General features: G+C 48.9%; 9 protein-coding genes across 9 annotated transcripts; 5 read left to right on the forward strand and 4 right to left on the reverse strand.

Moving 5' to 3' along the window:
- Positions 1-417: 417 nt before the first annotated feature.
- J7337_011862 (uncharacterized protein) lies at positions 418-2357 on the forward strand (the record flags this gene model as incomplete). Its single annotated transcript, XM_044829396.1, has 4 exons — positions 418-463; positions 556-704; positions 779-1908; positions 1961-2357. The coding sequence occupies 4 exons, from the start codon at positions 418-420 to the stop codon at positions 2355-2357; spliced, it is 1722 nt and encodes a 573-aa protein (XP_044676071.1).
- A 220-nt stretch (positions 2358-2577) lies between these two features.
- J7337_011863 (uncharacterized protein) lies at positions 2578-3749 on the reverse strand (the record flags this gene model as incomplete). The annotated part of the gene is made up of 2 exons (XM_044829397.1): positions 2578-3631; positions 3730-3749. 2 exons carry the CDS (start codon positions 3747-3749, stop codon positions 2578-2580), a joined length of 1074 nt encoding a protein of 357 aa, XP_044676072.1.
- A 715-nt stretch (positions 3750-4464) lies between these two features.
- On the reverse strand, positions 4465-5206 carry GET1 (GET complex subunit get1; the record flags this gene model as incomplete). Its single annotated transcript, XM_044829398.1, has 3 exons — positions 4465-4814; positions 4879-5065; positions 5120-5206. 3 exons carry the CDS (start codon positions 5204-5206, stop codon positions 4465-4467), a joined length of 624 nt encoding a protein of 207 aa, XP_044676073.1.
- A 257-nt stretch (positions 5207-5463) lies between these two features.
- J7337_011865 (uncharacterized protein) lies at positions 5464-6447 on the forward strand (the record flags this gene model as incomplete). The annotated part of the gene is made up of 1 exon (XM_044829399.1): positions 5464-6447. One exon carries the CDS (start codon positions 5464-5466, stop codon positions 6445-6447), a length of 984 nt encoding a protein of 327 aa, XP_044676074.1.
- A 3658-nt stretch (positions 6448-10105) lies between these two features.
- On the forward strand, positions 10106-11794 carry J7337_011866 (uncharacterized protein; the record flags this gene model as incomplete). Its single annotated transcript, XM_044829400.1, has 3 exons — positions 10106-10279; positions 10335-11421; positions 11469-11794. 3 exons carry the CDS (start codon positions 10106-10108, stop codon positions 11792-11794), a joined length of 1587 nt encoding a protein of 528 aa, XP_044676075.1.
- Positions 11795-12810: 1016 nt separating this feature from the next.
- Positions 12811-14581, forward strand: J7337_011867 (uncharacterized protein; the record flags this gene model as incomplete). The annotated part of the gene is made up of 3 exons (XM_044829401.1): positions 12811-13692; positions 13750-13912; positions 13968-14581. The coding sequence occupies 3 exons, from the start codon at positions 12811-12813 to the stop codon at positions 14579-14581; spliced, it is 1659 nt and encodes a 552-aa protein (XP_044676076.1).
- Positions 14582-17310: 2729 nt separating this feature from the next.
- Positions 17311-18520, reverse strand: J7337_011868 (uncharacterized protein; the record flags this gene model as incomplete). Its single annotated transcript, XM_044829402.1, has 5 exons — positions 17311-17469; positions 17570-17704; positions 17781-17978; positions 18107-18134; positions 18453-18520. The coding sequence occupies 5 exons, from the start codon at positions 18518-18520 to the stop codon at positions 17311-17313; spliced, it is 588 nt and encodes a 195-aa protein (XP_044676077.1).
- A 3444-nt stretch (positions 18521-21964) lies between these two features.
- Positions 21965-23162, forward strand: J7337_011869 (uncharacterized protein; the record flags this gene model as incomplete). Its single annotated transcript, XM_044829403.1, has 2 exons — positions 21965-22420; positions 22470-23162. 2 exons carry the CDS (start codon positions 21965-21967, stop codon positions 23160-23162), a joined length of 1149 nt encoding a protein of 382 aa, XP_044676078.1.
- Positions 23163-27040: 3878 nt separating this feature from the next.
- J7337_011870 (uncharacterized protein) lies at positions 27041-27353 on the reverse strand (the record flags this gene model as incomplete). The annotated part of the gene is made up of 2 exons (XM_044829404.1): positions 27041-27254; positions 27301-27353. 2 exons carry the CDS (start codon positions 27351-27353, stop codon positions 27041-27043), a joined length of 267 nt encoding a protein of 88 aa, XP_044676079.1.
- Between the last annotated feature and the right edge of the window lie 55 nt (positions 27354-27408).

Genomic DNA, 27408 nt, shown 5'->3' on the forward strand with positions numbered 1-27408 from the left:
ATTGGTGTTTAAAAGTCAAGAGAATGTTTTCATGATCAAAATCATATCATACAACTGATATTATACCACAGTAGTAGCCGGCCGACAATTCGGAGCCGACCTCGCCCGGAAGATCAGCCGTTGAAACGACTCGGAACTAACTCCAGGGCACTTTCAGGCCAAGTCCACTAAATTCCACCAGGTCAGGTACGTCAGCTGGTGGCTGCTGACATGCAATTTGACCACCTACCAACGGAACCTTACACGAGGGAGGGTCAGTAATTACTGACACGTACCAAACATCCAATTCCCGTCTGTTCGTTCCTCTTAAAGCAACCTATAATCCACCCACAGGCGCTAGGATTATCTGCACGACATTACATTGAACGAACCTCTAGATCTGGGTCTGGATGCTCTGTCCAGACTAAAAAACTCACCATGTCTTCCACCGTCGCAGCGAACCCGACCCAGGCGACGAATTCAGGTGCGTGCAATCCCTACCCCTGCCAATTGACGTGGAAATGGAGATTCGAGAACGTGTCCTAACCCATGGGGCCTCGCTTCCTACTCGTGCAGGGTCATCGTCAAAAAAGAAGAACAACAAGAAGAAGAAGAACGCCAACAAGAACAAGGCTGCTGAGCAACCTGTTAGTGGTAGTTCAGACCCTCAGCAGGGTTCAGATAAAGAGACCCTCGAAGACGAGCCCGAGACACCCACTCAGCCCGTATGTAGTTATGATGCTCCCCTCCCATGTCTATCATACAATTGCGCACGCGCTGACATGTATCAACTCCACAGGAAACTCCAGTCAATGCAGATGCAGACGCAGACGCAGTCAATGCAGACGAAGTCGTAAACGAAGAAGCTCCCACTGTCCACAGTAACGGGCATGCCGTAGAGCCCAAGGCTCAGAGCAACGGGCTCATACCCCCTCCGGTTGATGGCGAAAAGGAAACGCCCGACAATACAGATACCTCAGCCAAGCTAGAGGCCATGAGCCAGGAACGAGAGGCCTTGCGGGCCGAGGTCGAACAGCTACGGAAGCAGCTCGAGAGCATCCAAGAGACACACAGCAATGAAGTCACGCAGCTCAAGAGCGATCTAGAGGAGAGCAATGCCGCCAAGGAGAATGCCGAGGAGGAATACCAGACCCTTCTTGGGCGAGTTGAGAAGATCAAACAGACGCTTAGCGACCGGTTCAAGCGCGACAAGGCAGAGCTCGAAGAAAGTAAAGAGCGCATAGAAGAGCTCGAGGCAGAGAATGAGGAACTAAGAAATAACGCTGTGTCATCTGGAGACGATGTCGCCAAGCTAAAGGAGGAGCTACAAGATGCGACTAGGGAGCTCAACACTCTGCGAAGTCGCAACAACCTATCAGCACAAAACTGGAGCAAGGAGAAGGAAGAACTGGTCCGACATGTCCAACATCTTAAGGAGGAGATGGAGACTACCGCAAACGCCATGGGCGAATGGGAAGTTATCGCCATGGAAGAGCGATCCATCAAGGAGAGCTTGGTGGATAAGGTCTCGGAACTAGAGGAACAAGTTACTATCCTACGGCAAAACTACGAGAGCGCCACTACAGAGCGAGAGAGCCAAATGACTCTTATTGAAAACCTACAGAACGCCCTCCGCGAAATCCAAGATGCTCGCAAGAAGGAGCTTCGCGATATGGTCGAGACTACCGAGGCGCAAGTTCAAGCTCTCAAGAAACAGGTGCAAGAGGCCGATGCCCGCGCAAAGGAAGCTGAAGAAGCCAAGCAAACACTCTCGCAAGAGCTTGAGCGAACAGCGCCTTACGAGAAGGAGGTCAAGGAGAAGAACCTTCTTATTGGAAAGTTGAGGCATGAGGCGATTGTATTGAACGACCACTTGACCAAGGCACTGCGGTACCTCAAGAAGACAAAGCCGGAAGACAATGTTGACAGGTATGTCTGATATATGACAACTCGTATGAAGCCTAATACTAACCACGACTAGACAAATCGTTACAAACCATCTCCTCCACTTCCTCACACTCGACCGCGGTGACGCCAAGCGTTTCCAAGTCCTCCAAGTCATGGCTGGGTATCTCAACTGGACTGACGAGCAGCGAGAGCAGGCCGGCCTCGCTCGTCCAGGCACATCATCTAATTCTCTCCGCCTACCCATGTCACCATTCACACGCACACCAAGCTCACCATCTCTCAACACCGATCTCTTCAACGAGTCAACATCTGCCAAAGACAAAGAGTCTTTGTCTGAGCTATGGGCAAACTTCTTAGAGCGCAGCGCACAGGAGGGCGCTCTGGAAACACCAAGTAGAAAGGGTAGTACTAGCAGTGCTGCAACGGGACCAGTGAGGCCGGAATCGACAAGGCCGGAGTCTAAGAGCTAATGTTGAAATTACGATGTGGAAATTATACTAAATGCATGTATGGGGTGGTCACGGTGCATGTTTCAGGGATAGCAGGGAGAGCCATAACGCTCGACTGCTACAAGAGAAAGGATGAGATATGGTTTTCATGGTTATTCAAGCCAAATTTCAACGGTCATAGACCTCTATGTAAGAATAGCTCGTTATAAAGAAGGGTTGGGATAATACGCAAGAGGACGGATTAGATACTATCGTCTTCTGTTGTTTCTCCACGCAAGGAGTGCAATACATTCTGTGCATATCCTTCGGCGTCCCTCGTTATGGTCGCCACGTCAATGCGATTGGTCAATGCATCGTTGACTCCCTCCACAACTTCCCTTTCCTCCATAACCTCGCCCATGAGGCGCACTTCGTGACTCCAGTAGGCATGGCTTCGTGATCGGAGATCCTCATCGCGCAGCGCAGTGTTCTTGACAATACCGAGAGCACTAAGCTTGCTCTTCACGGTGAGCAGAGCACGTGAGGTTGCCTCAATGCGCTCCACAGGCGAGGGAGGCTCAATGAAGGCGCGGTTCGTGGCGGATAGATACAGAAGCCAGCCTAGAGCTGCGTCGAAAGCTGCGAGGGTGACGAGACGTGCGACTCGAGCAGTCCAGTAAAAGAAGTCAACTTCCGACAGACGCAGAGCACGTGCATTGGCTTGGTAGTTGTAAGAGTTGACAAAGTAAATATCGAGAGCGGCAATAGTCATGGCAGCCATCGTAGCCTTTGGTCGCCATTGGGAACCAGCTCGCCCTGTGAAAGTTGGACTCGTAACGAAAGCAATGGCGAAGAGGTTCGCGATATGAGGCCACAGGAGTTGTGGGAGAGCATAATAGAAGAATGTCTTTGGCTCTTCCGAAGTGCAGAACGGGCAGTTCGCGAGCACTTCGGGTCCAAATTGCAAGTATAGCAGTCGGCTCTCGAGGTTGACAAATCTGCCCCTCAGCGCTTCGTCTTGCTTCGTGAGAATATTGTCGGGTCTTCCAACTGCAACACGGTTGAATAGAACATCGACCGGGATCTGGAGACGGCTTTGGGTCGCAAGGAACAAGTTCTCGGGTGCGAACGGCGGTAATGTCTTGAGGATGTAGCTGATGATTAAGAAGGCCAGGAGAGCCAGCGCAACGCGGACTTTGGGCGGTACGGGAACTATAGGCGCATGTCGGGATTGCGAAGAGGCCTTGACCGATCGATAGTATGATATGGCTTTTGGTAATAATATAGGGCCAAAGAAGATAAGGAGGGACCGAATACTGGTTAAGGTTAGTTGTTGATTGCACAGGATGTGTAAGTGGCTATCAAGAAGAACAAAGTCACACGGACAAAGTTGAATACCAGGAGATATACTTACGAGTCCCACGGGATCGCCATTATGGCGAATATCAAACCAAAATGGTCGTGTTCCTTTGTTGGTTCTGAGGTGTTGAAGTTGAACACGTTTTGTTACAAGATTGAGACAAGGCTGATAAACGACGTCAGTTCAGGAACGGCTTCAATAAGGCAAAGGTGGCGCCAAGCCTAAGGTACTGTCCGTATGTAGGAAGGCCTGAGGGACAGCGTTTCCATGAGATCCAATGTCGGCCAATGTGGGGGCTTAAACTTTTGGTGGAGCCGACCTCTCTTTTCAACGTAAAACCTCGGATTTTTCTTCTCTTCAACAAACTTCTTTCTCTCTTCACCTCAATCATTCACCACAAACAAATCCTTTTCTTCGCCTTTTCGTTCACAATCACACCCCTCGCAATACTCACCATAGCTCAGTAGCGCAATAATATGGCTCTTGCGCCGTTATTCACTGCCTCCCGCTCCCCCCGTGCATTCGTGTATCATTATGTTCCCATTGGCACTTTCGAAGCTTTGGCGATCTCTCTGTGGTCGCTAGAGTCAATATGTTGCCTAGATCAAGCCCCAAATACCCTGCCAAGGGTTATTCTCTGTCGTGTTACAAAGTCTCAGCTTCGGCAATGAGGAACTTTGCGTCAAATTTATCTAAGAGATACATCTCCAATCGTAGTCAAGCTTTGCTTGTAGATATGCATATTTTTACTATGTGCGCGAACTAGCTATATCTATCACAGCCGTTTGCTTATGACTTCTTCTTCTCCTCCGCGGCGACCTTCTCGGCTGCGACGGGTGCTTCCTTGGCCTGCTTCGCGTTGAGGAGCAGACCAGCGATACCCACGATCAAGTCGCTGAAAAGCGCGATAACTCCTGTGCATGCCAACTGCCACGAAGCGATGCTGACACTTCCGATGGGGGCGCGAGGGAAAGACAGAATCCATTCTGCCCAGTATGGGAACCAGCCGTAAGGAAGCCAGAACATGGGCTCTGTGGCGTACCAGAAGGGCAGGAAGTATTGCGGCGCGCGTGTAACGACGACTCGGAGAACGGTGAGGATCTTGTCAAAGTTTGATCGAGCTGCCTCGTTGGTTTTCTCTGTAGTAGTCATTTGTCAGCTACCTCTTGATTCCCCTGAATCTCTATAATAGATGTGACGTACTGGTCTTCTCTAGCTGCTCGAGGAGCTTGTCGTGCTGACGACGGAGCTTTGCCCACTTGGCAAATTCATCCTGACTACTCGTGGAGTTCAGATCTCGTCGGACCTTGAGGTAATCGGCCTGGAGCTTGCGTTGCTCGCCTGCAGCCTTTGCTGTTGATACGGGGAGGAAGTTGATTATTGTCCAGAGCTTTTTTTAGTTAGTAGCTGAGCTAGATGACACGATCTGGGTTGAGTAGCGTACCAAATTGTTGATTGCGGCGGCTCCAATGGTATTGACGAGGTTAACGACAACTTCGACAACGAAGATGCTGAGCATAAGGGAGGCCATCTTGGGGGTCGAAGTGTATCAGCAGCGACAGATGATATGATTCGAGCGTATACACCGTGTATTCGGCCCTGTACCGGTTTGAGTTCAAGCTCGTGAAGTTGATGGTGATGTTGGTTTTGGTGGTTTGTTAAACGTGGTCAAGCCATGTCATCTAGCCCCGACACTTGCAAGGAGCTCCATTGAACCCCTCCACACCACGTTGGTTGTCTCAAACTTACCCTATACTCTTCACCTACCTGCTTCCTTTGATCCTTCCAATGTCACGAGCACTCGACAAGAGTCTCAAGGAATCTCTCAAACATGGAGATCATCATTCGATATTTCTTGAGATCTCAAATGTTCTTATCGAACCTTCAAATGAGCTTCTAGAGATCGAGTTATTGGGTAAAAGCCACATCCTGGATGCCCATACATCAGTCTTGCGAGACGAGAATGCAGTGGCCATACCAAAATTACGCCTCGTGCAGGCTTTTATAGTGGCGCAGAAGCTTCTTAAACAGTTCCAGGCCGATAGCCAATGGGTATCGGTAGAAGATGTCTCGAGGTCAACTGCTGTTATTCTGTTGATGGATCCGGAGCATCTGACAGCTGCCAACACGAGAAAACGGCTTATCAGAGACAAATGGAGAGAAGAAGATCTGCAAGACAAACTTTACGTCGAGAAACACCTGACTGATAGTTTACTGACCAGCCGGCTTCATCGACACACAAAGTCACCAACACTATGGAACCATCGCCGATGGCTAATGGAGCAATATCGTCGTCACAATATCGAGGTTACAGCCGAGGATGGCCTCATAAGAACAATCATGATATCTGGAGAAAGACATCCACGGAATTACTATGCATGGTGTCACGCTAGATATCTGGTCAACACCTTTGTCCTGCCATCATCAAGCTCACAGGAGAAGATATCACGCATGATCATCGCTACGCAAAAGTGGTGCTTTGCACATCACAATGACATATCTGGCTGGCAATTTCTTCTGTTCCTGGTAGACAAGCAACCTGCCGAAACATCGCCTGTGTTTCGCGAGACATTGAAACTCGCAGCCTCGTTCAAGTGGCGGAATGAATCGGTGTGGTACTTCCTTCGGCTTGTGACTGCTCGGGGAGTCACAAACTATGACAAGGAGGAGTTTGAAAGCCTGCGAAAGACACTCTGGGAGACCGCAACTGAGGACAGTATTGAGAAGACGACGCTTGAAAGAGCAGAGCAGTGGCTCATGGTTAGTCAATGATCGTGTTCGCAAGGAACTGGACTTGAGGGCCGGGGCTGAAACCGAAACTCGCTCATGGGTTGCCTCACGGGTGTCTTTCGGGTATGCGACCATGAAACATGGGAATAGATGTTGGAAATAGAAACAATACGGTCTCAACTGGAGCACAGACGCTGAATAACGATTATCTTGTCGCGAACTCACGATCCTTATCTAAATGAAGATCTGCCGTCTCCTTGACGTTGAAATATCAAACCCTGAGAGGCCGGCGGCTAGTGACCTATCACAGCTGAATATATGTATGGTTAAAAGCTGCAATATGAATTCAAATTGAGGTCTACCCTGATCGACACGATCCGAGTAGATAGTGCTGCCGGGGTCGAGATTAAAATTCCGAGAGGCATTGACGGCGCCGTGCGGTTGTTTCATCAACGGGGTCAGTTGACAAGGGACTTCCTAGACCATGAAGCTATCCAATTGTGTTTGGACATTCTGAATTAGCGATGAAGTCATTGAAGTGCGTGCAGCGGGAAACGATCCATTGAATCTATATTGGAATCTTAGTGAAATTGCATGGCTACTAATGAGACCTTGGCACCAATGTGAGCAGGACGGAAATCAATGGAGATGTTACATTGTAGATTGTAACGTAGAGTGTGCATGTCCTTGTCATTGGAATGATACATTTGTCCAATTTGGCTCGAGAGTAAGATCTAATAACGGAGGATAATGTTATCCTCAGCTTATTTACAACTCAGAATCATGGCTGTTTTTGCACGACGACGGGAGCTTGGACATGCTCGTGTCAGGTGTGAGCTTCGCTGTCATGCGTGAGCCGGTGAGCTCAGAGAACAAACATTCAACAGGAAACAAATTTCACGTAAATGGGTTTGAGAACACGATATGTTTCTGCATTGCCATTACTCAAGAAGGATGCAGCCTGAAACCGAGTCAATAGCACCTCAATGTTGATGTTTTCATGTGAATACAGGGCAACAGGGATAGGAACGTCTCCGAGAACCCATACAGTCCGCAGGGGTTACAAATGTGCATTTCCGCGATTTAAATAGGTATTTTTGCCACAACGGAATTAAAGAAGACCAATAAGAGGTAATTATTCTTATATATAGATGGAGATAATACTGGAGTGATTAGCATAGATTGGCCACTGAGAATGACTAATCTAAGTACCTGTAATAACATTTGTAACCCCTGCGGACTGTACACACGTGGAGAAGAAGCCAGGCGGCCGATAATCCGGCCTCGACAGACTCGTGATACTTGGAGTACCAACTCAATGAACTAATAAATTGAGATACTGTGCATTGTGATCAATCTAAACACTGGTCAAGCGTCAAAGTGCTAACTTTACCGCCGCGTAATCTGCACAAGAAGCGCCTGACAATGACCAAAAGAATCTAGAAGAAAACTGGAGCGAGCTGAGCGTTTTGAGGCTCACAATACGGAGTAGTCAGGGGAAGTTCCACGTAGAGCTGACGCTGACCTGACCAGTAGAGTGGCGCCGTTGTTTGACGCGTTAAGGTAAGGAGACAACCGCTACTGCAAGTCAATTGAGAAAACAACAACTTGAACTTGGTGATCCAATGATGTCGAGTCAAGAGAGGCAAGTCCAAGGGGACTTTGGTGTCAGCTTGACGCCAGGGCATCAAGCTTTAAACTTCTTGGCCAATGATATCAGTACGGAATTGGAATTTGGTTACATGGCTGTAACGGTCTGGTTGACGAAACTCTGAGATTTGACGTTATGATAAGGTTAGATATGGCCAAGACTTCAAAAAATCGAATGGCTGCTGGGATTCAATTCCTCAGCCAGGCTTTGTTCTTCATACGCCATAGCCAATACTTTGAATATCAGCTTCAGGCAAGGGAACCACAATATTTGCTCCTGGTTTCCACAGAACGCGTGTTTCGTTTTCACCATTGACAGTTGGAAACGCCTGAATCAATCCGGCTGAAGCTTGTTTTTTTTCCTTTTGCCGCTTGCTCCACGTTGCGTTGCAGCACATCTTGTGTGTGTGCCACTTTGTGCAGATCTTGGAGTGAGAAGTCTAACCCAAAGCATCAGCTGGAGTGCTGCACGTTAACTTATCCGTCTCAGGGGCACAGAGACTCGGCGTTAGACGCTGTCTCGGGGAGTTTCTCAGTGAACCAAAGCAGCACTCTGCATTCAATTCTCAGGCAACGTCGCTATCTTTTGGGTACGTATTTGGTATACGAGATGATGAAGTAGTACCAGGCAAGAAGAGGACAAGCATATGTATTTTCGGCCGATATCGAGGTAGCATGGGGCACAAGCAGGCAGGGTTGAGTAATCTCCACAGCTCGAGTCCACCGCAATAAACAAGCGGCTAAGAGTAACGGGCCATTCAGAGGCTGACGACCCCTGAACCTTACAGATGAACGTTGCGTGGGTGTCCAGTGATGATCAGAGATGCACTCTGATCACGTCGACTCAACCTGGCTGGCATGGCATGTGTGGACTGTGGAGAACGTTTACGGGCGGCGTTTCTTTTTGTTGTTTTCAGGTCCTGTCGTGTTTGACGGTTGATTCAGTCCGTGAGATGATGAGATACCTGATCTACAAGTACTGGACCTTGCTGATCGTCGAGCCAAGATAACTAATGTCCAATCAATGTGGTCTACTTAGCTTGGCTTTGGATCTAGAATCAAGCCAAGTTGTGAGAGATGAGAGCGAGAACTTTGGCCAAAGACTGAAAGACTGAAAGACTGAAGTTCGTATCGTGAACATAACGCCAGTATCATGCTATGATGGATGTGATAGCAATATGATGTGTCTCTTCTGACAACTCTTATCCCTTCCGCTCGCCTGCCTCTTTGGGACGACATCTTCAGCAGGTACAGCATCTTTAGGTCACTTTCTATCCCCTGTATCTGGGTGCTGTGCTTAGTGCTAGCTGTGCAGTGGGCAGCTATCTCCCCATACCAAGACCAGCCTAACCCACCTACCCACCTCTTCCCGTCATTCTCTATCCCTCCGAACTCCACTCACTCACCTCGACCTCTCTCGACCTCTTTTTTCTATGCTATACTCTACCTTACCTTAATTCGTAATAATTCCCTCTCCTCCTCCGACCTCTCTCTCAGCTTTGTTCCTTTTTCTGTTTGTTTCCATTTCTCGTATTTGTATTTGCACCTTTCTTTGTTGTTCCTCTCTCTTTGTCTCTGTCTCTCCGAGTCTCGATCCAGGACCTCAAGCCGAGTACTCCGACTTCCGAGAAACCTCAACGCCCTGTTCCAGAAAAAGAGAGCGAGAGAGAGAGAGACTCGAATTGGTCTCACTGTAACCAAGCCACTTCCATTGTGTCTGGCTTGTGTTTGTTGCATCTTCGCTTGTCCAACTTGCATCAGGTTCTGGTCATCAGTCGGCATCTTTGCTGTGCCGTTTTGTTTCCAATGCTGGGCTCGTAATTCTAATCCTTTAATACATCTCGCCAACTCTGGCTCAAGAGGCCTCGCCTCGTTTCTGTCTTCCTGTCCGGACGCGTTTGAGACAAGCGCTTCCAATTAGCTTTGGCTCTGGTCTCACTCCATTTTTGTTCAATACAAGTCAATCCAGGTTATATCAACCACCTCCAAGTGCATATTCTTCTGTACTCGCCAGGGAGGTTTGGTTGAATTGACTCAGTATAGCTTCAATATGCGCCCAGGATCTCTATTGGCGCAATTGGCCCTGGCCTCATCTGCTCATGCCTTCTTCCCTTATAGTCCGAGCTGGCGTGTCGATGTAGGACAAAGGCGTATGGCTCGAAGTCCCAAGAGTGTGGGCAATGGTGGTGGTGTACGTATGGATATCAAGCAAAGATCACCTCAGGTTTGTTTCTGGAGAAGTGCTTGACAGTCTCATTCCATTGACCGTTCAATTACAGTCTAGCCAACCGATAACTGAGAGAGCAGCTCACGAAGCAGCACGATTGATCGCCAAATATGCTGGAGGAGGCATCCCTGACACCAGTACGCTGCTCAAGCGTGATAACAAATACGATGTCATGGAGGCCACAGAATCGACAAAGAAGCACACTCAGGGTGTTGACCAGGACGGAACTGACTATTCATACTTCATCGAGGTCGAGGTTGGATCGAAAAAGAAGACGATGTACATGCTTATCGACACTGGCGCTGGATCGAGTTGGGTTATGGGCACTTCTTGTTCCAGCAAAGCGTGTCAGATGCACAATACATTCGGCGAAGGCGATTCGGACTCACTCGAAGTATCAAAATCCGACTTCAACATTGCATATGGCTCTGGAAAGGTCTCTGGTACCTGGGCAACCGACACAATCACCGTGGCTGGCATGAGCATCAATTATCAGTTCGGATTGACGCATACGACCTCGGACCAGTTCATCGAATTCGCTTTTGACGGCATTCTTGGTCTCGCCATTAACAAAGGATCCGACAGCAACTTTCTCAATGCCCTGGCCAAGTCTAAGGAAGTCGAAAAGAACATGTTCTGCGTTGCTCTGAACCGTGCAGCTGACGGTACAAACGAAGGAGAAATCAGCTTTGGCTCACCGAATCCCGACAAGTATTCCGGCAAGATCACGTATACTTCTATCGGCGAAGACAATGACTGGGCTATTGAGATCGACGACATGGGCTACAACGGCAAGAAGGCAGATATCGGTGGCATCCGCAGCTTCATCGACACGGGAACATCTTTCATGTTTGGATCACCGGACAACGTTAAGAAGCTCCATGCTCTTATCGATGGAGCCCAGAGCAACGATGGCACCACATATACTGTTCCTTGCGACAGCAACGGCAACTTGACCGTGACTTTCTCTGGAGTCGACTATGTCATCTCCCCAAAGGACTGGGTTTCTCCTCCTAACAAGGATGGCAAATGCACCAGCAATGTCTACGGTTTCGAGGTTGTGAAGGGAGCATGGCTCTTGGGCGACACCTTTATCAAGAACGTCTATGCCGTTTTTGATGCGGACGAGCGCCGAATTGGTAAGTTGATATGTTAAGTAAGAAAAATCTTGTGCTAATGAGAACAGGCTTTGCTACCAACGCTATTACGGATGGCTCAAGCACCGACAGTGAAGACAGCAGCTCTTCAACAAAGACCATGACCACCACCAGTGAAGCGACCACAACGTCTGACGACACCGAAGAGACTGGCATCACAACCACCTCCGGATCAAAGGCAACTGCAGTGCCAGACATGGGTCTTGGTAAAGAATCTGTCTCATCTGGCACAGCCACTGCTGATTCAAGCGAACCTACCGAAACAAAAGACTCATCAGCACCTTCAGGGCCACTATCACAATCCCGCTTCACATTCATTTTCTGTATAGTACCATTTTTCGCCCTCCTGGCATAGAAATAGCCAGATGAGCGGCACTACATTCTTTTTAATACCCAGATACAATCGCTAGAAGCGCAGAGAAACGCGTATACATATCGTGAGAGCTGCATAGAACACGAAGACATCGTGTTAGGAATACGAGGACAGAGAGATCAAAGCATGGGATGACAAGATGTGGTTCGAGCTACAATGATACCCGATCGAACAGAGGAGAACATGACGGGTTCCTACAGATGGCAGATGAAGCCATGCTACAAGTATTTTTTTTTGGTAGACATAGACCATCACCATCAATAGAAACCAACATCGGATGGACTGAATTGCTCTCTAGTGGTTCTTATGTGAACCAGCAGATTGGTGTAGATCAGAGTATGCTTAAATGGACAATTATGGCCCATCCTCGGACGACAGTTTGTAAGGTTTTGGTGAACGCCCCTCGAATACAACCGTTGAAAAGGAGAGTATAAATTGGACCCCTATTTTTGAGTACCTGGAATCCCCAGGGTCTTGGAGTCAGGTAGGTTTGAGGCACGATCAACAACGGCGAGATGGCGTTATACCTCAAATAAAGATACTCTGTAATATAACCGTTCCATTGCTCCTCGAATAACGAACAAACCGTCTCAATAGAAGCCTCACCCTTTATTAAACACCTCTTCAAATACTCTTGGAATGACCCGTGCCCGCCCCTGCATAAGCCTAGACACAGTTAGTGGTCGATTCCAGCGATTTCACAAGGGGCATTACGCCAATCCCAGCGCCTATCATGCTGCCAATGACGCTAATGTTTGCTATCCATGCTTATCTGGGGGAAGGACAGACAACCAACCGACCTATCCTTGGAATAGGACCTTTCCACTTACAACTTACAACCATTCGACTTTGTATCCTTTTGCTTCGCCGTCAATCTTTTACACTAATTATTTGATTATTTCTTCCTTTTGGCATATACGCGAGCGAATCGAACATAATCCTTTACTCTTCCAGGGGAAAATGTACACGCAATACCAACTTGCTACTCCCCTTCGACAATGACGCACGCCAGGAACGATGGCCCCCCGAACCCGCACGGCGAAGACCGCGGCCTCCTAGAACGCGGGCACGATTACGACGACGACTATTTTGGCGTGGGCGACGACGATTATAGCAGTGGAAACGCCAGCGCAGATTTAGGAAAGGCTTCAGGCAAAGTCGAGACTGATGGCCAGCCCCGGACTCCCAGCCGCGTACGCTTCGACTTGACGCCGGAGATCGTGGGCGTTAGCAATGGAGAAGCTTTTGGCGGATTTGCGGATCGTGAGAGACGATCTTCAGATGATGCGTACTTTGATGTCGAGGAGGCGACGAGCCCGGGCCGGGCGCATCGTGTGCCGCTGTTGACCAACATTGAAGCGCCGAGTGTTGCTCTTGCGAACTCTATGGGGGATCCGTCGGAACAAGCTGAGCATGAGATGAATCGACCCAAGTCAGGACTCAAATCTGCTTTCATGAACATGGCGAACTCTATCATAGGTGCGGGCATCATTGGACAACCATACGCTGTGCGCCAAGCCGGACTGGTCGGAGGCATCCTACTGCTGGTAGGCTTGACGGTCGTAGTCGACTGGACGATCTGTCTTATTGTCATCAATAGCAAGCTCAGCGGGACGAGTCATTTCCAAGGGACAGTTGAGCATTGCTTCGGACACTCCGGGCTGATCGCTATCAGTGTTGCGCAATGGGTCTTTGCGTTTGGCGGAATGGTCGCATATGGTGTCATTGTTGGCGATACGATTCCTCATGTTCTGGTCGCTGTGTGGCCAAACTTGTCGAATGTGCCTGTAATAGGACTCTTGGCAAATCGACAGGTCGCGATCGCGGTGTTTGTGATGGGCATTGCGTATCCCCTTACGCTGTATCGCGATATTTCAAAGGTGAAAATTACAACGTGGACCGTTCTGCTGGAACTTGGGCTGATGAGATTTGAGTAGTTGGCCAAGGCAAGCACGTTTGCGCTTGTTGGTATGGTGGTTATTGTCCTCACCATCCTTATACAAGGTATCTTGACGCCGTCGTCAGAACGGGGCTCGTTTACTCCTTCACTCCTCCTCTTCAATGGTGGTTTCTTCCAGGCCATTGGTGTTATTTCATTCGGTAAGGATCTGTCCTGATAACCTGAGTTTATGGCCAGAGTTGCTGACCTATACAGCTTTCGTTTGCCATCACAACTCGCTCCTGATCTACGGGTCTCTCAAGACACCTACCATTGATAACTTTTCCCGAGTCACTCATTACTCAACTGGTATATCGATGGTGTTCTGTCTTGTCCTCGCTCTAGGCGGTTTCCTTACTTTTGGTGACAAGACGTTAGGCAATGTTCTCAACAACTTTCCAGCAGACAACACCATGGTCAACATAGCACGTCTCTGCTTTGGCCTCAACATGCTCACCACCTTGCCCCTGGAGGCATTTGTCTGCCGTGAAGTGATGTTGACATACTTCTTCCCTGACGAGCCGTTCAACATGAATCGCCATCTCCTCTTTAGCACAAGTCTTGTTGCGTCAGCTCTGGTGCTAAGTTTGGTGACCTGTGATCTCGGTGCTGTGTTTGAGCTTGTTGGAGCCACGAGTGCTGTGGCCATGGCTTACATCTTGCCTCCATTGTGCTATATGAAGTTGACGACACGAAGTTGGCGGACATATATGGCGGGTGCAGTGGTTGTGTTTGGCATGATTGTCATGGTCATTAGTGTGATCCAGGCTGTGCAGAAGATGATCAACAGTGAGTTCCCCCATATGCCCTGTGAAGATCTGGGTACTTGACTATTGGACATTGGAACATGTACTTACACTCCACAGGCAAAGATGGACCGGCGCAGTGTGTATAAGTACCAGGCGTTTTTTACCTTTACCTTTTCACTTTTATTCAAACAACATTATAGCATGATGAAGCACAACAGACATAGACCCTTACTGGGACAACAAGCGTGTAAGATAGTACACATGAAAGCAGGATGCGTGACTGCAGGGAGTACCGCTGCTTGAGATATATAAATCATGTAAAAAAGGCGGATGAATTGGTGGCAAATTTATCAAATAAGATCAAAGAAAACCATGTTCTATGTACATTGGATAGTGTAAGGAGTTGCATGGCGTGATATCGGTATTCCAATCATTATAGAGTTTTCAGTTCTTCGGCAGATGAACTCGTATTCTTATTGTTCTTCTTATCTCTCTCTGCCTACGAGTTAGGCGAAGCTATCATGTCTGGCGATGTAGTCACCATGCTTTGACTAACAAGTCAAAGCCAATACTCCTGGTCAATGGCAGCATTTCAGAGAGACTTTTTCTTGTCTACCTTGTGCATTTTCAACATCCATATCGCAAGAGCAACTTATTCATACACCGCTGAAGCTATTATGACATGTTCCTCACACGATCCTTCATTCCCCACCCATCTCCAACACAACTCTCAACCTCCGCGGGATATCGCAGCATAACTTACACTATCTGTTCTCCAAAAACAAGTCAGCATCCATACAGTGTGCCACGCTATTGCCGTACCTCACAGCAAGTGGATCACATAGAGAAAGTGAAGCTACAAAGAGGACAAGCACAAGGAGAGGGGGGTCACACGCAACGAATAGCAGGAGGGGGTAAAACAAAGCAGAAGCCCGCTATTTGCGCTTACAGTTACAGAACCCCGCTTTGGGATAGAGAAACATACGTAAATCGCGTGTGAGAGAGAGAGGACGGGAATGGGTTTGTTTGAGGTTGACAGTTGGTTATATATTAGGTTGCCTTTCCCCTCTTTCTGTGGTCCCTTCGCCATTGCTCTATCTCTCCATAACCAAACTTGATCGCTTCTTTCTATCCTCAACACACACTCTTCGTATATCAATCACTCAAGATGCAGCCTCTTGTTGACTACCACGACAACACCTGCCCCAAGTGCAACGCCGCCATCGACGGCGCCGGCAAGACTTGCGGTAGCTGTGGTGCTGTATGTCTAATACTTGCCCTCTCGTCTCTCCCTTATCTTACATGATGCTGACTGCTTCTAGCACTGCCCCGTCTAAACTCCGCAAAGACCAAGAGACAGATTCACGATGAAATGATGAGACGGACGAGAAGTTGTTTATACCGGTGTTAGGCTAGGTCAGGGATGCATACAACGGAGTGTGGTTGGGGGTTTGGGTGGTTGCTGTGATGAGGCCGCTGTTCGATAGCGTCACTCTTTTCTTGGGCGGTTGATATTTGTGCATGCATTGGGTGGTATTGTGAAGCAGAGGATACGCTCGCTCGCTCATTTGTTTTATCTCGATACTGAGGGAACAAGACTGATATTCACCTCATATCATCGTGTACCTATGCGTGCATCGTGAAATGCCCCTCTTGGGCTGCGCCGCGCTCGCATAACTGATCATACCAACTGCCTCACTTCCACAGTGATTGATGGGATTACATCACCGGTATCACCCAAACCAAAATAGGCTCGGCGCCGATCAAAGAGTCTAGAGTCTAGCATGGGATGGGGGCCACATGACTAGACATTGGCACGTGGACAAGGAGGCTGCCATTGATAAGACCAGTCAAGATACGCATACCAAGACGGATAAGCATCTTGGTTCAAGTTGGTTTGAGGAATGACAGCCAGTCATAAGCAGTGTAACATGACATGTCAATGCATAACAAGATACATACAAACAAGACAGGCTAGGTAGGTCTAGATACTCAGATAGTGAGGGTCACGTCGTGCAAGAGCATACTGTACATACAATAACATCACCAAAACAGATAGACAGGTTATACAAAAAATCAAGAGATTAAACAGGCAGGCCCTACGCAATAGATGTCCCATCTCCATGGTCTAAGTAACGGTCTCGAGGCTTCAAGAGAAAAAACGAAAAGATTTATGGCCTGGACCGACTTGGTTCCCCCAGCCGGACCCCATATCCACACACAAGCAGACACAAACGCTCTCGCCGTGACCTGCCCACGGAGCCTCTCTCGGCCTCCTGACACCTCTCCCTGATAGTTCCTCATCTGTCAGTCCGCAGTGACTGACAAACCTGGCAGGAGAGCGAGGAACGAGAGCCACTCCTCATCCTCCTCCTCAACAGCCCCTCCAACAAGAAAAAAGACATCTGGCCCACCTCCCCCATGCGCGACAAGCACATACATAAAACAATGGTCCCGCTCGCATGCCAGTGGTGATAATAAAAAAGACGAGGTATCTGCCGGGAAAAGTAACCGCCTGCAAGATTCAGGAGGTCCAAGAAACCATGGGCTCTGCCGACAAGAAAACCATCAATCCAGCGAGAAGGGTCGGCGCGTAGGCCGATGGACCAGACATGAGCGAGACGATATCAAACTCCAGATTCCGAGAAAACCGATGCATGCCGACAGCCTTCTCCTTCTTGGCTGCCACGAACCCGTATCCGAACTGCCGGGGCCAAGTTGAGGTTGAACTGGAACGACAAAGGATTACAACGCAGGGTCAAGCCACGACATGTGTGTGGACTGCGCTTAGAGGGCTTCCATAGTGCCCTTTACAGAACAAGGCACTTCTTGTGCTTGCTACCACGGGTGTTTCGCGACAGCAGAGCAGCGCGAGTAGCGTGCTCAAACACCTCGCGGACGCCCTCGTTGGTCTTGGCTGAGCACTCAAGGTACTTGTAGGCAGCGATTTTCTTGCGAACCTCCTCACCCTATCGACAACTGTTAGCATGGTTTAAGATGACGTGCAGCAAGCTGGCCAAGCAAGTTTCAAGAGCTTGATTTGGCGCTTGTTGGGGCAATATATCGTACCTCCTCGGGGGAGACAGGCTTCTGGCTGGTCTTTCGGAGCTCCTCGATGGTCTTCTGGTCGTATCGCAAGTCCTTCTTGCAGCCGACGAGAATGATAGGGAGACCTTGGCAGAAGTGCAGAACCTCAGAGATCCACTGTAAGAGCACGTGTCAGCAAAGTTGTATCAAAGAAACTGACATCCAGCCATCTGGCACTGGAGGGCGAACAAACCTTCTCCTGGACGTTGTCGAGAGAGTCAGGAGAGTCAACAGCGAAGCAGATCAGGATAACATGGGAGTCGGGGTAGGACAGGGGTCGAAGACGGTCGTAATCCTCCTGACCAGCAGTATCCCATAGGGCGAGCTCGACGTGCTTGCCATCGACCTCGACATCGGCGACGTAGTTCTCGAAAACGGTGGGGACGTAGACCTGAAGGCGGAATTGTCAGCAAGGAGGTTGTTGTGGTGATGCCCGTTGCATGATAAGGCTGTTTATCAAGCCGCGTGGCTAAGCGTGCGAAGGTTGAAAGGCAACGCCGCAAGAAAGTCAATTCTTACCTCGGGGAAGGTGCCCTTGGAGAAAACACTGGAGGATTGATTAGCATTGTGTTGATTAAGTGGTAAAGATCAATGATAGCGATGACGGTAATGAAAACGGCGACGGAGGACGGTGAGGTGAAGCAAGGGGAATGTGCGTCTATCACGGTAACGATAGAGCTGATGGCGTCAAGCGATGCGAAGCGCTGGGCAGTCCAAGAGGCTAAAAACCATCACATCGTCCAGCTCTTGAGGATTCTGTTTGATAGAGACATTGTGATGCCAACGTGGCGATGGATAGGAACGTGATGGGCGACGGGAGGTCGACTTTGAAGTCGTGTCGTGTCGTGATAGAAGGCCAACTCACATCAACAAACAGGTTTTACCACAAGCACCATCGCCGACAATGACGAGCTTTCGGCGGATCTCAGCCATGGTTATTGATTAGATGTGGTTTTTGGTTAAAAGGTTGAGAGAAATGGACGAAGATTGCTGGCGTGAAATGCGAGCTTGAGCTTGAGCTTGGGAGATGGTGCAGGTTGTGAGTTTCGCGGAGAGCGGCGGCTGCGGGTCGATGGGGATGGGAGATGGATGGATAGAGAAAGAGGAGAGTTATGAGTTGGGTTAGGTCAGGTTGGGACTGGTAGTAGAGGGACTCAGTCAGAAAAGAGACGCGAGGAGGAAGAAGAAGGGGCTTTGGTTTTTGGGTGAAATAGGCTTGGGCTTGGTTTTTTTCTCGCTAGGACTAGGGGCCCGACTGCACTGCAGGCACTGGAGCGACAGCCCGGGCGGGCGCCAGGACTGGGGAGGACCCAACAGTGGGTGGGCAAGCACAGGACAGCAGGCAGCCAGGGCAGTTCAAAGGACAAGAGGGTACCTCCGAATAGCGCGTCAAGAGTGCTGGAATCAAAGTACCAAGTGCCAGTATCAGAGGTCTTGGTGCCGGCGATACTGGGGGTTGGGCAGGGTTGTTGAGTTGAGGACAACCAAGGCGTTTACAAATCGCACTGTGTTTTGATAGCGTACCTATGAATCTAAGAGCTTTAGAGCAGACAATGACAGCTGAAAGTAGGTAGGTTTCGGCTTTGAATCAGAACCAAGTTTGGAGGTTGATTCACTTGGCTAATGCTATATGCCTCTAGCTTGCCATATATCCTTTGTGCTTATTTGAACTATAACTAGCATATCGAAAGTGTCGACAGCCGTCCGCGTAGATAAGCCTCTTGAACATCACATCACATCACATCCAGGGCATCTTCAGTCAGTCCGGGATGGACAAGGCTGCAGCAAGCTTTGTTGTTTCCCTCCCGTCTGTTGCTGGGGCTGCGAGCTGCTGGGGCCCGGACTGGGCTCTCTGATGATGAATGTTTCCCCTGGACTGGGCTGGGCTCAAAAAAGAAACACTCACTTGGCCAAGGTACACTTTGGCCGATATTCCCACACAAACGGTACTTCTGCTCCGTCACATTACGCGGAAAGGGTCCATCCTGAGGCAACCAACGGCGTAGCCCTGGCTTCGGCTGGTGGGTGGCAACAACCGCTAACACCGTCTCCTTTTCAGTGAGTGATTAGTGGAGTCTGATCACAGTGCGAAAGATTCCGGGCAGTGCGCGTCACAAGCCTCCCTCTGCTTAGTTATTTCCCAGGAGGGGAATTAACTGACCCAGTTTATCCATCTTACCGAGAGTGCTCCGCCAAACTTTCAGTGGCAGATGCAGGACGGGACAGATTGGATGGATAGATGTGCGGGAGGCCCGTTGTTATTTGGCAGGTTGCTTGGTTGCTTTGCTCTGCTTGCATGCGATGGCTGCGTTGTGTTGCGTCGTTGACCATTTACGTGAGTCTGAAACAGAGAATGCCAGTGATAATGATGACGAGATGAGATAAGAGCCGGCCTGCTTGATGAACTGGTCGATGGCATTGGACGACGGACAATATCATGGGCCAGGGTAACGGCGTTGGCCGTTTGGTCAAGCCGGTTTAGTTTGATTGATGATGGACTGACGGTCAATGAGAATGAGCTGCTACAAATTGCAAAGATGGCTTCTTTGAGCTGTACTGTAACTACCTACCTATGCTGTCATTCTTCACAAGTGACAGAGGCGAGGTCCTCTTTCTGGCTCTTTGCCGGTCTATCAGCCATCTGCTGCACAATTCCTATCGGGCTGACGTGCTCAACAGTCCTTGGTCCATCAGACAGTCCTGCTGCGGTGTAGATGTTGGGTTTAAGTTGCTTGGTGCTTCACTATCATCTCATCTAGACACGCACGATGGAACGCTTTAGGCTCCATAGCGCCGAGGCTGAAACCGTGGCTCGGTTTCTATCATCTGGAGAGGATGAGTCTAATCAACCAGCCATCAGCCTTAGAGGTCCGTGATTGAATCTGTCCTCATTGGAAAGCATTGAAAAGCCTTCTTGTGGATTGCCTAAATCTACCTTTCTGTGATTTCCTGCTGGGATCTGGTGGCTATCGCCCATGGCTGTTCGAACTGTTGTGGGTGGCATGAGGTTAGCACCCATTTTAAATTTTTGATAGACGTTTGAAGTTGATGACCTCGATTTCCGGCTGATTACTGCCTTGAAGTTGGCAATGCTCTCTCTGTCTCCTGCTTTGACTCCTCTATACGGAGTACCTCCATCGCTAACATATTCTCATGTGTTTCCGCGTCATCAATCACCGCCCAAGGTATCTTCACAAGACAATCCAAGAGAAGTGAAGCTGGCACAAGCTTCTAACCCCTGGCCCGTCATGCAATGCGCCCTGTGCCATCCCGCCTCCGCGTGCCAAAGCCAAAAGCCTAGGGCGATGGAACGGCCAGTAATAAGAGCTTACAGTGGGCAGCAAAGTCCTACGCTGGCCCTAAAGCGTAGGACTTTCATCCAACCTCCTCCCCTGATTATCTTGCCTCAAGCCCCATGGACCCTGATTGACGGGATATGTATCACGGACGATTAGGGTCAGCCATGATACTCGTACATTTGTATATCAAGTCCAGAGGTACGAAAGCTAAAGCTCTTGATCCTAAATGTACCTTAAGTTAGTCTCGGCTTTGGTGGCTCTTTGATGGGTTTAATTATTTTAGCATCGTCTTCTTCTAAACTCTTAGGTTTTCTTGCTTCCTGCGGCCAGGATTATTTGATTGTGTCTGCCACATTCGTGATTCTGACCGCCAAATACGTGCTGATCTTGAAGGCCATCCTCAGAGGCCTCTCAGCGGCAATGCAACCCCAGCCTTGATGATTGATCAATATGTGAACTAATGTATGATATATTAACACTTCGTTGCTATTCGGGGTGATATTGGATTAGCTAGTCATTCTGTCATATCTGCATGATTCTCGTCCCAGACCGGTTTCGATAGAGGTTGCAGGACGAAAGAAAAACAAGCATTGCGATGAGATAGACTTGCAGGGCACAAGAACTGGACCAGTGGAGTACTCACAGAAGAATCACAGAGATCTGTGTGTCTAATCAAGCATCATTATCTACAGTTGAGTGGAAGTAGACTGCTTTGGTTGAACAAAAGAGGTCTACCTTTGTGTTAAAAATGGCATAAATGATAGTGGAATTCATCTCTAGTAAGCTATAGAAGTGAGAGTCATGTAAAAATAATCGCAGCTAGACATCACAGTCCCTATAATAACACAACATGAAGCTATCATGAGCATAGTGCGGGATACAGTGCTTGACCACTATCCGCACCTACACTACTGCGGCTAATTCCGTTGGACGTAGAGAATTTCCAGCTCAACCACGCACTCCACAACGAATTATCGTAACGCCCAGCGACAATTCGGCGCCAACAGCTTCAATCCGCTCAATGAGCTGCTAGACCCTGCGAATCCCCTCGATCAATCCTCGCAGCTCATTCTCCGCCATGCAGAAGCTCGCCAAGCGGGTCGTCCAGGCCCAGCGCCAGGCTGGCCGACGAGCCCAAAAAGCCGCCAAATCTGAAGAGAACAATTACAAGCTCCGAAACCGACAGGCCATGCGAGCGGCTGTCTCTGAGGTCCGACAGAATCTGCAGGATGCGCGAAGGGCGAGACAGGAAGACTGGGCACTGGGCCCTATTGCTCCCAAGCGGGATCTCGGCTTCAATGGCTATGGCATGTTTGGGGAGGGTGTACGAACGGATTGGTCCAACTATGGTCTTTACCGGCCAAGACCTGAGGTTCTGGCTAAGAGGTGTGCTTGGGCTGGTGGCTTGAAGCAGCTTAACCTTGCCGTTTCAGACCGTGTGGTTATCATGGATGGACCGGACAAGGGCAAGATTGATCGCATCAAGACGATCAATACTCAAGGAGGATATGTTACTCTGGAGAACTATCACCGGGTAAGTACCATACCTCGGTTAGGCTTGAGTAGGGACTAATGGTTCTTAGGCTATCTCTTCTGGTATGTTTGGAAACGACAGTCGCTCTCAGCCCATGCCCCTCTCGATTGGTTCTATTCGTCTCGTCTATCCTATCGCCAACCCCGAAACCGGAGTCACAAGAGACGTCATTATCAATGAGCTTAAGGCTATTCCCCCGAATATGAAATCCCCAAACATGAGCTTCGACCGATGGGAATACGGAAACAAGTGGGATCGAATTGTTCCTGGAATCAATGTTGTCATCCCCTGGCCCGAGGTTGAGGCCCCAGAATATGAGACTTTCGATGGTGATACCATTCGTGAGACTGTTGATAACCGAACGTTCTACTACAACCTCCTCTCCCCTCCCATGCCCGAGACCGTTATCGACGAGTTGCGAAACAAGTTCTCCAAGTTCCGAACACGCCACGAGGAGTGGTATGTGGAGCAGAAGGAGGCCGAGGCAGCAGCAAAGAAGGCCGAACAGGAGTCTATCAAGTCTATGCAGACTCCTCTGCAAGAGTTCCACGAGATGCAGCGCGAGAAGCGTGCTGCCGAGGGAGAGCCCGAGCTCAGCACAGAGATGTTGGAGAAGCTTGGTGCTATTCTTGCTCAAAGGAAAGAGGCTGCTGCTCTCAAGAAGAAGAAGGCTGGTGTGCCAAAGGTGGCGGCTGTAGATGCTTCGATACCCCCCTCAACAACAACACCTCCGGCTCAATGAATGAAATGAGAAAATGGCGGGCTGAGAATTGGATAGAGGATGGCGTGCCAGGGGTGGTACGAATAACGTGTAATTATATCTGTGCAACAATGTACATCATGAAACGTAAAATAGACGCATGGTCTTGTCTCTTCATTAGAACTGAGGTCTGGTCCAAATGTGTGGTTGTAAGCGGTGAGCCGGTTCTCATGACCCCGAAGAACAAGGCAGATATTCCTCAAGATTTGGTATCTGTGCCGGAATGTTACAGGCTGAGACTAAAAGCTGACAGCATTGAATCTTGACTTCAAGTGTTACAATTGGACTTCATGTTGTGGGCCAAGCATAACGAGACACCGATGTTGGTTCATTCGGTCTGTATACAGGTCAGTGTGCCGTCTTGGTATGCACTTTCAGAGCTCGGTTTCACCGTTAATAAGTTCAGGGTTCTTGGACTATTAATATGCCTGGAGGCTTGCAAGGCTACCCCTGGTACACATTATCTAGAAATTTGAACAAGGGCGATGATTCATCCATTTGCCTATGATATATATCTAGAGAACAAAACTCGAGGTAATATTACATAATAACATGTAGTATGTTACTTAAGGACCAATATACTGGGGCGAGTCTTCTTGGAGTCTCTTACAGCTTCGAGTCCTTTGGTCCTGAATAACCGGCCTCATTTCCAGTTGCCTTATTATCCTCAGCCATGGACCTCATTAGTAGTCGATCCTGAAGAGAGGATGTGTCATAAATGTATGGCTCTAACATTTTCGTTTCGGTTGTGTTTCTGAGGAGTTAATGTATTAGCTCAAGTCATGATATGATAAAGTATGTGTATCTCACGGTAGAGTGTCACCCTTAGGGATAGTGTCAGTGTGGGTTGAGTCGCAAGGCATGGCGGAGGCGAAGGGGATATCGGAGATTTACTGAATGATAAAGTGCCCGTGTTGGGGTGTGTTAAGGAACGTGGTGAATAGAATTAAAAGATAAAAGTAGAATGCTGTTCAGCGGTACTTCTTCAACATTGGAAGATATGAGAACTCAGAGCTATGTCCTGAAAGAGCCATGCCTCAAAGCATGAGAGTTACGAGAATGAAAAGGGACTTTATGGCCTTATATAAATGCTTCAGGGGATACCTAAGGATCAACAGGCGTGAGTTACGTCCTGTCGAGACAAGATACACACAACATCCTCAACACCATCAAACAGTCCGGGCACCGAAACGCCCGCATTTCCAAACACAGCCTTTCTACACCGGCGATCCTATCATGAACGAGACTCGAGAAAGTGCAGGCGGCGCAAGGAGATAGAATAGGACTCGAAACCTCGGTCTGTTGCCACAACCGAAGAAGCGGTCTCGAAGTCGATGCCAATTTGACATCTGCATCAACTTGTAGTGGTGTGAAGATTGCCTTTTCTAACCAGGCACCTGGCTCGACAGTGTCTAAGTCATCTTATGAGTAGGTATCTTTTCCAGGTTGCGTATCATTGACCTGTGGAGAGAAGTGGTTGGGACAGGAACAGAACCAACACAGGCCAATAATTTGCGAACCCACCCTCCCAATGTGCACACTCGTTTTCAGCCTGCTGCATACAACAGAGAAGCGGTGAGCTTTCAATAATCATCTGAATGGATAATTTCTTGTCAATGATGCATTATGTACTCGAAAGGGGGTTACATTCATGTAGGCGAGTGCCGTATCTGGTTTTTCTGCATCGATCCTCTGATGCACACGCGATGCTGCATGCCATGCATCGCTTAGTTGATTGACAGCTGGGACTTACTTAGCAAACTGCCCCAGTCCAACAGAGGGAAGAGATAACTCGGCCATTCAGATCATGAGGCTCTTCGGCCGACTTTCCAAAGGACTCAGCCTCGTGGGGGGCTCGGCCTTGTTTGAGGCCACCCATTCAAATATCCCGATACAGAGCGGTGTGCCTTAGTCTATTCCACAGCCATGGACGCAAGAATGATAACAGAGGATATCACTTGGACATGAAGACGCGGCCGTAAAGAGCCGGGCGTATTTTGAGTTGATCTACCGTATGCTTGTCCTTCTCCAAGATATCCTTAGCCTACGGATGCGATCCGGCTCCTAGTATATCCACTTGCGGTTGCTGACACTTGAGACAGACGCATCTCAATCCCAATCCGTTAAGATTGACATATATAAGGATAATCAATGACTCGCTCCGACCAAACGTGTTCGAGAATCTTCCCCCCTTTTATGTTTTGGGCCCCGGCAGATCTTACATGCCGCGCATAGCCACGTGGAAAGGAAGGGCCGTGCCTCGAGCTTGGATTCAGCTGGAGAACAACCCTGTTGCGTACGCTATATGAGTCTTAGCTAATCTACTAGTAATTAACAAACACGAATGCGAGAACCGATCGATATGTCTGTGAGTCTTGCTAAGTTTCAGATTCGTCAAGACTGATTTCCAAGTGTTGTAAGGATATGCATGTTCTAGGGACGCGTACGACCTGCCAGGTTGGGTAACTCGTGCGTAGCTTACACAGTCATAGCAAAATCAGTTAACAAGAAAGAGATAAAGAGTGAAATATTTGGTCGTAGTATTGTAATCTATAATCATTTCTGTTGTAGAAAAGAAGGGGAAACGCGTGATAAGATGCGATGCTACGGGCACTGATGATGCTAGGTTAGAAGGGCCTATAGTTCTTGTGGAAAGGGAAACAATGTGATCTGTGTATACAAGATGAAATAGAACTACGGCATTATAGAGATCCGTTCTCGTCAAGGCAGGGGGTCACTTTGTCAAAGCTTGCCCTTATCCCCCCGGGGGTCAGCCACCTCCATCTTTTTTGACGAGCCCGTCGCAGGCACAACACCAGGGTTCTTCGCCCCAGGAAACTGAAGCAATCCCTCCTGAAGAGACGAGATATCGTAAATGAATCTATTGAGCATGAAAGCATCTTCTGGAGGCCTGGGTGCAACAAGTCAGTTGCCTGGTGACCGGCAGTTTCGGAGTGTTACTTGCTCCTCTCGAGTTTTCAAACCAGGGATTTGAGAATCAGTATCTTTCGAAGGCATTGCTTGCCGAATGAGGCTTCTGAATTAGAGAAAGGAGATAGAGAAGTGATGGGAGGGAGAGTTTCGGAGGGTATCTGGGAAAGTGTGTTGAACGCCCTTCACGGCTGAGATCTGAGACTTCAAGAAAGGGGGTGTCGGGACTGAGCAAGATGTGGACCAATATTTCCAGGTCATAAAAAGAGAGCAAAAGAAAGTATAGAAAGGGAACCGGGGAGAAGAGGGGAAGTCTTTATAGCCCTGGAGTCGGTGCTCCGGGGTTATAGCAAGTCAGCTCCAGGTCAACTTGGTCAGCTCGAGCACTGAGAAAGCCAGGGGAAGGGGGGAAGCGGAGCAATATTGGGAGAGCTCCGTGACGGGACCTCAGAAGACGTAGAACGGGCGCTTACAGACCACAGGCTTGAACCAATGACCCCCGACTATCCGGGCCGAGATGTGGGTACGCACACAACCTCCGTGTGATTCGGGAAAAGCGGGGCTTCCGGGGCTGCTCCGGTCAAAATCCCGACTCATTGTGCTGCGACCAGGCGGTTTTGGGTTAAGTGGATGATAGATAGGGAAGGTCTCAAGGTTTTCGGTATGATTTGAGTGATACCTTTCCTTGGAGAGTTCAAGTTTTCGTATGGTATTCAGGGGTCGGCGGCCGTGACTGAAGTGTAATATATATACTGGGAACTACGACATATATGATGTGCATTCGCGATAAGAAACAGTGCAATAGTAATACACTAAAGAAATAGAGTAGCTCAACACATTTTTGTAACTGAAAAATTAAAGAGCAGGATGTAAAGGCCGTCAAACAGTCATAGCAGGTCTAGTATATCCTCCGACTATAGCATAGCAGCTCAAAGTCGACTTTTCAGGGAAGAGGGTTCCTTCATCATAGCATCCAGATCTTGAACCTGAAGTTCGCCATGGCTTTCCTGTCCCACAATCTCGGACATGTTTCCCGCTGATTCTGGTGCAGTGTTACTGGCTTCAGCTCTGCACAGGAGATGTTCCTGGACGGAATCGGTGTCGTAGATGTACGGCGCCAGCATCAAGCCGTGACATTTGGCCCTATATACTGTCAGCAAGAGACATCGTGGAAGGTATTTAGACTAACGGCTTCCGCTCGTCTGTGCTGGTTGTTGGAGTTTGTGGATTCTGAGAAGCCATGACTGGTAGCAACACACTACAGTGCTCTTGTCGTGAGAAAATCCAAGAATGAGAA

Source organism: Fusarium musae, chromosome 9 (assembly GCF_019915245.1).
Source record: "Fusarium musae strain F31 chromosome 9, whole genome shotgun sequence".
Lineage (NCBI taxonomy): Eukaryota > Fungi > Ascomycota > Sordariomycetes > Hypocreales > Nectriaceae > Fusarium > Fusarium musae.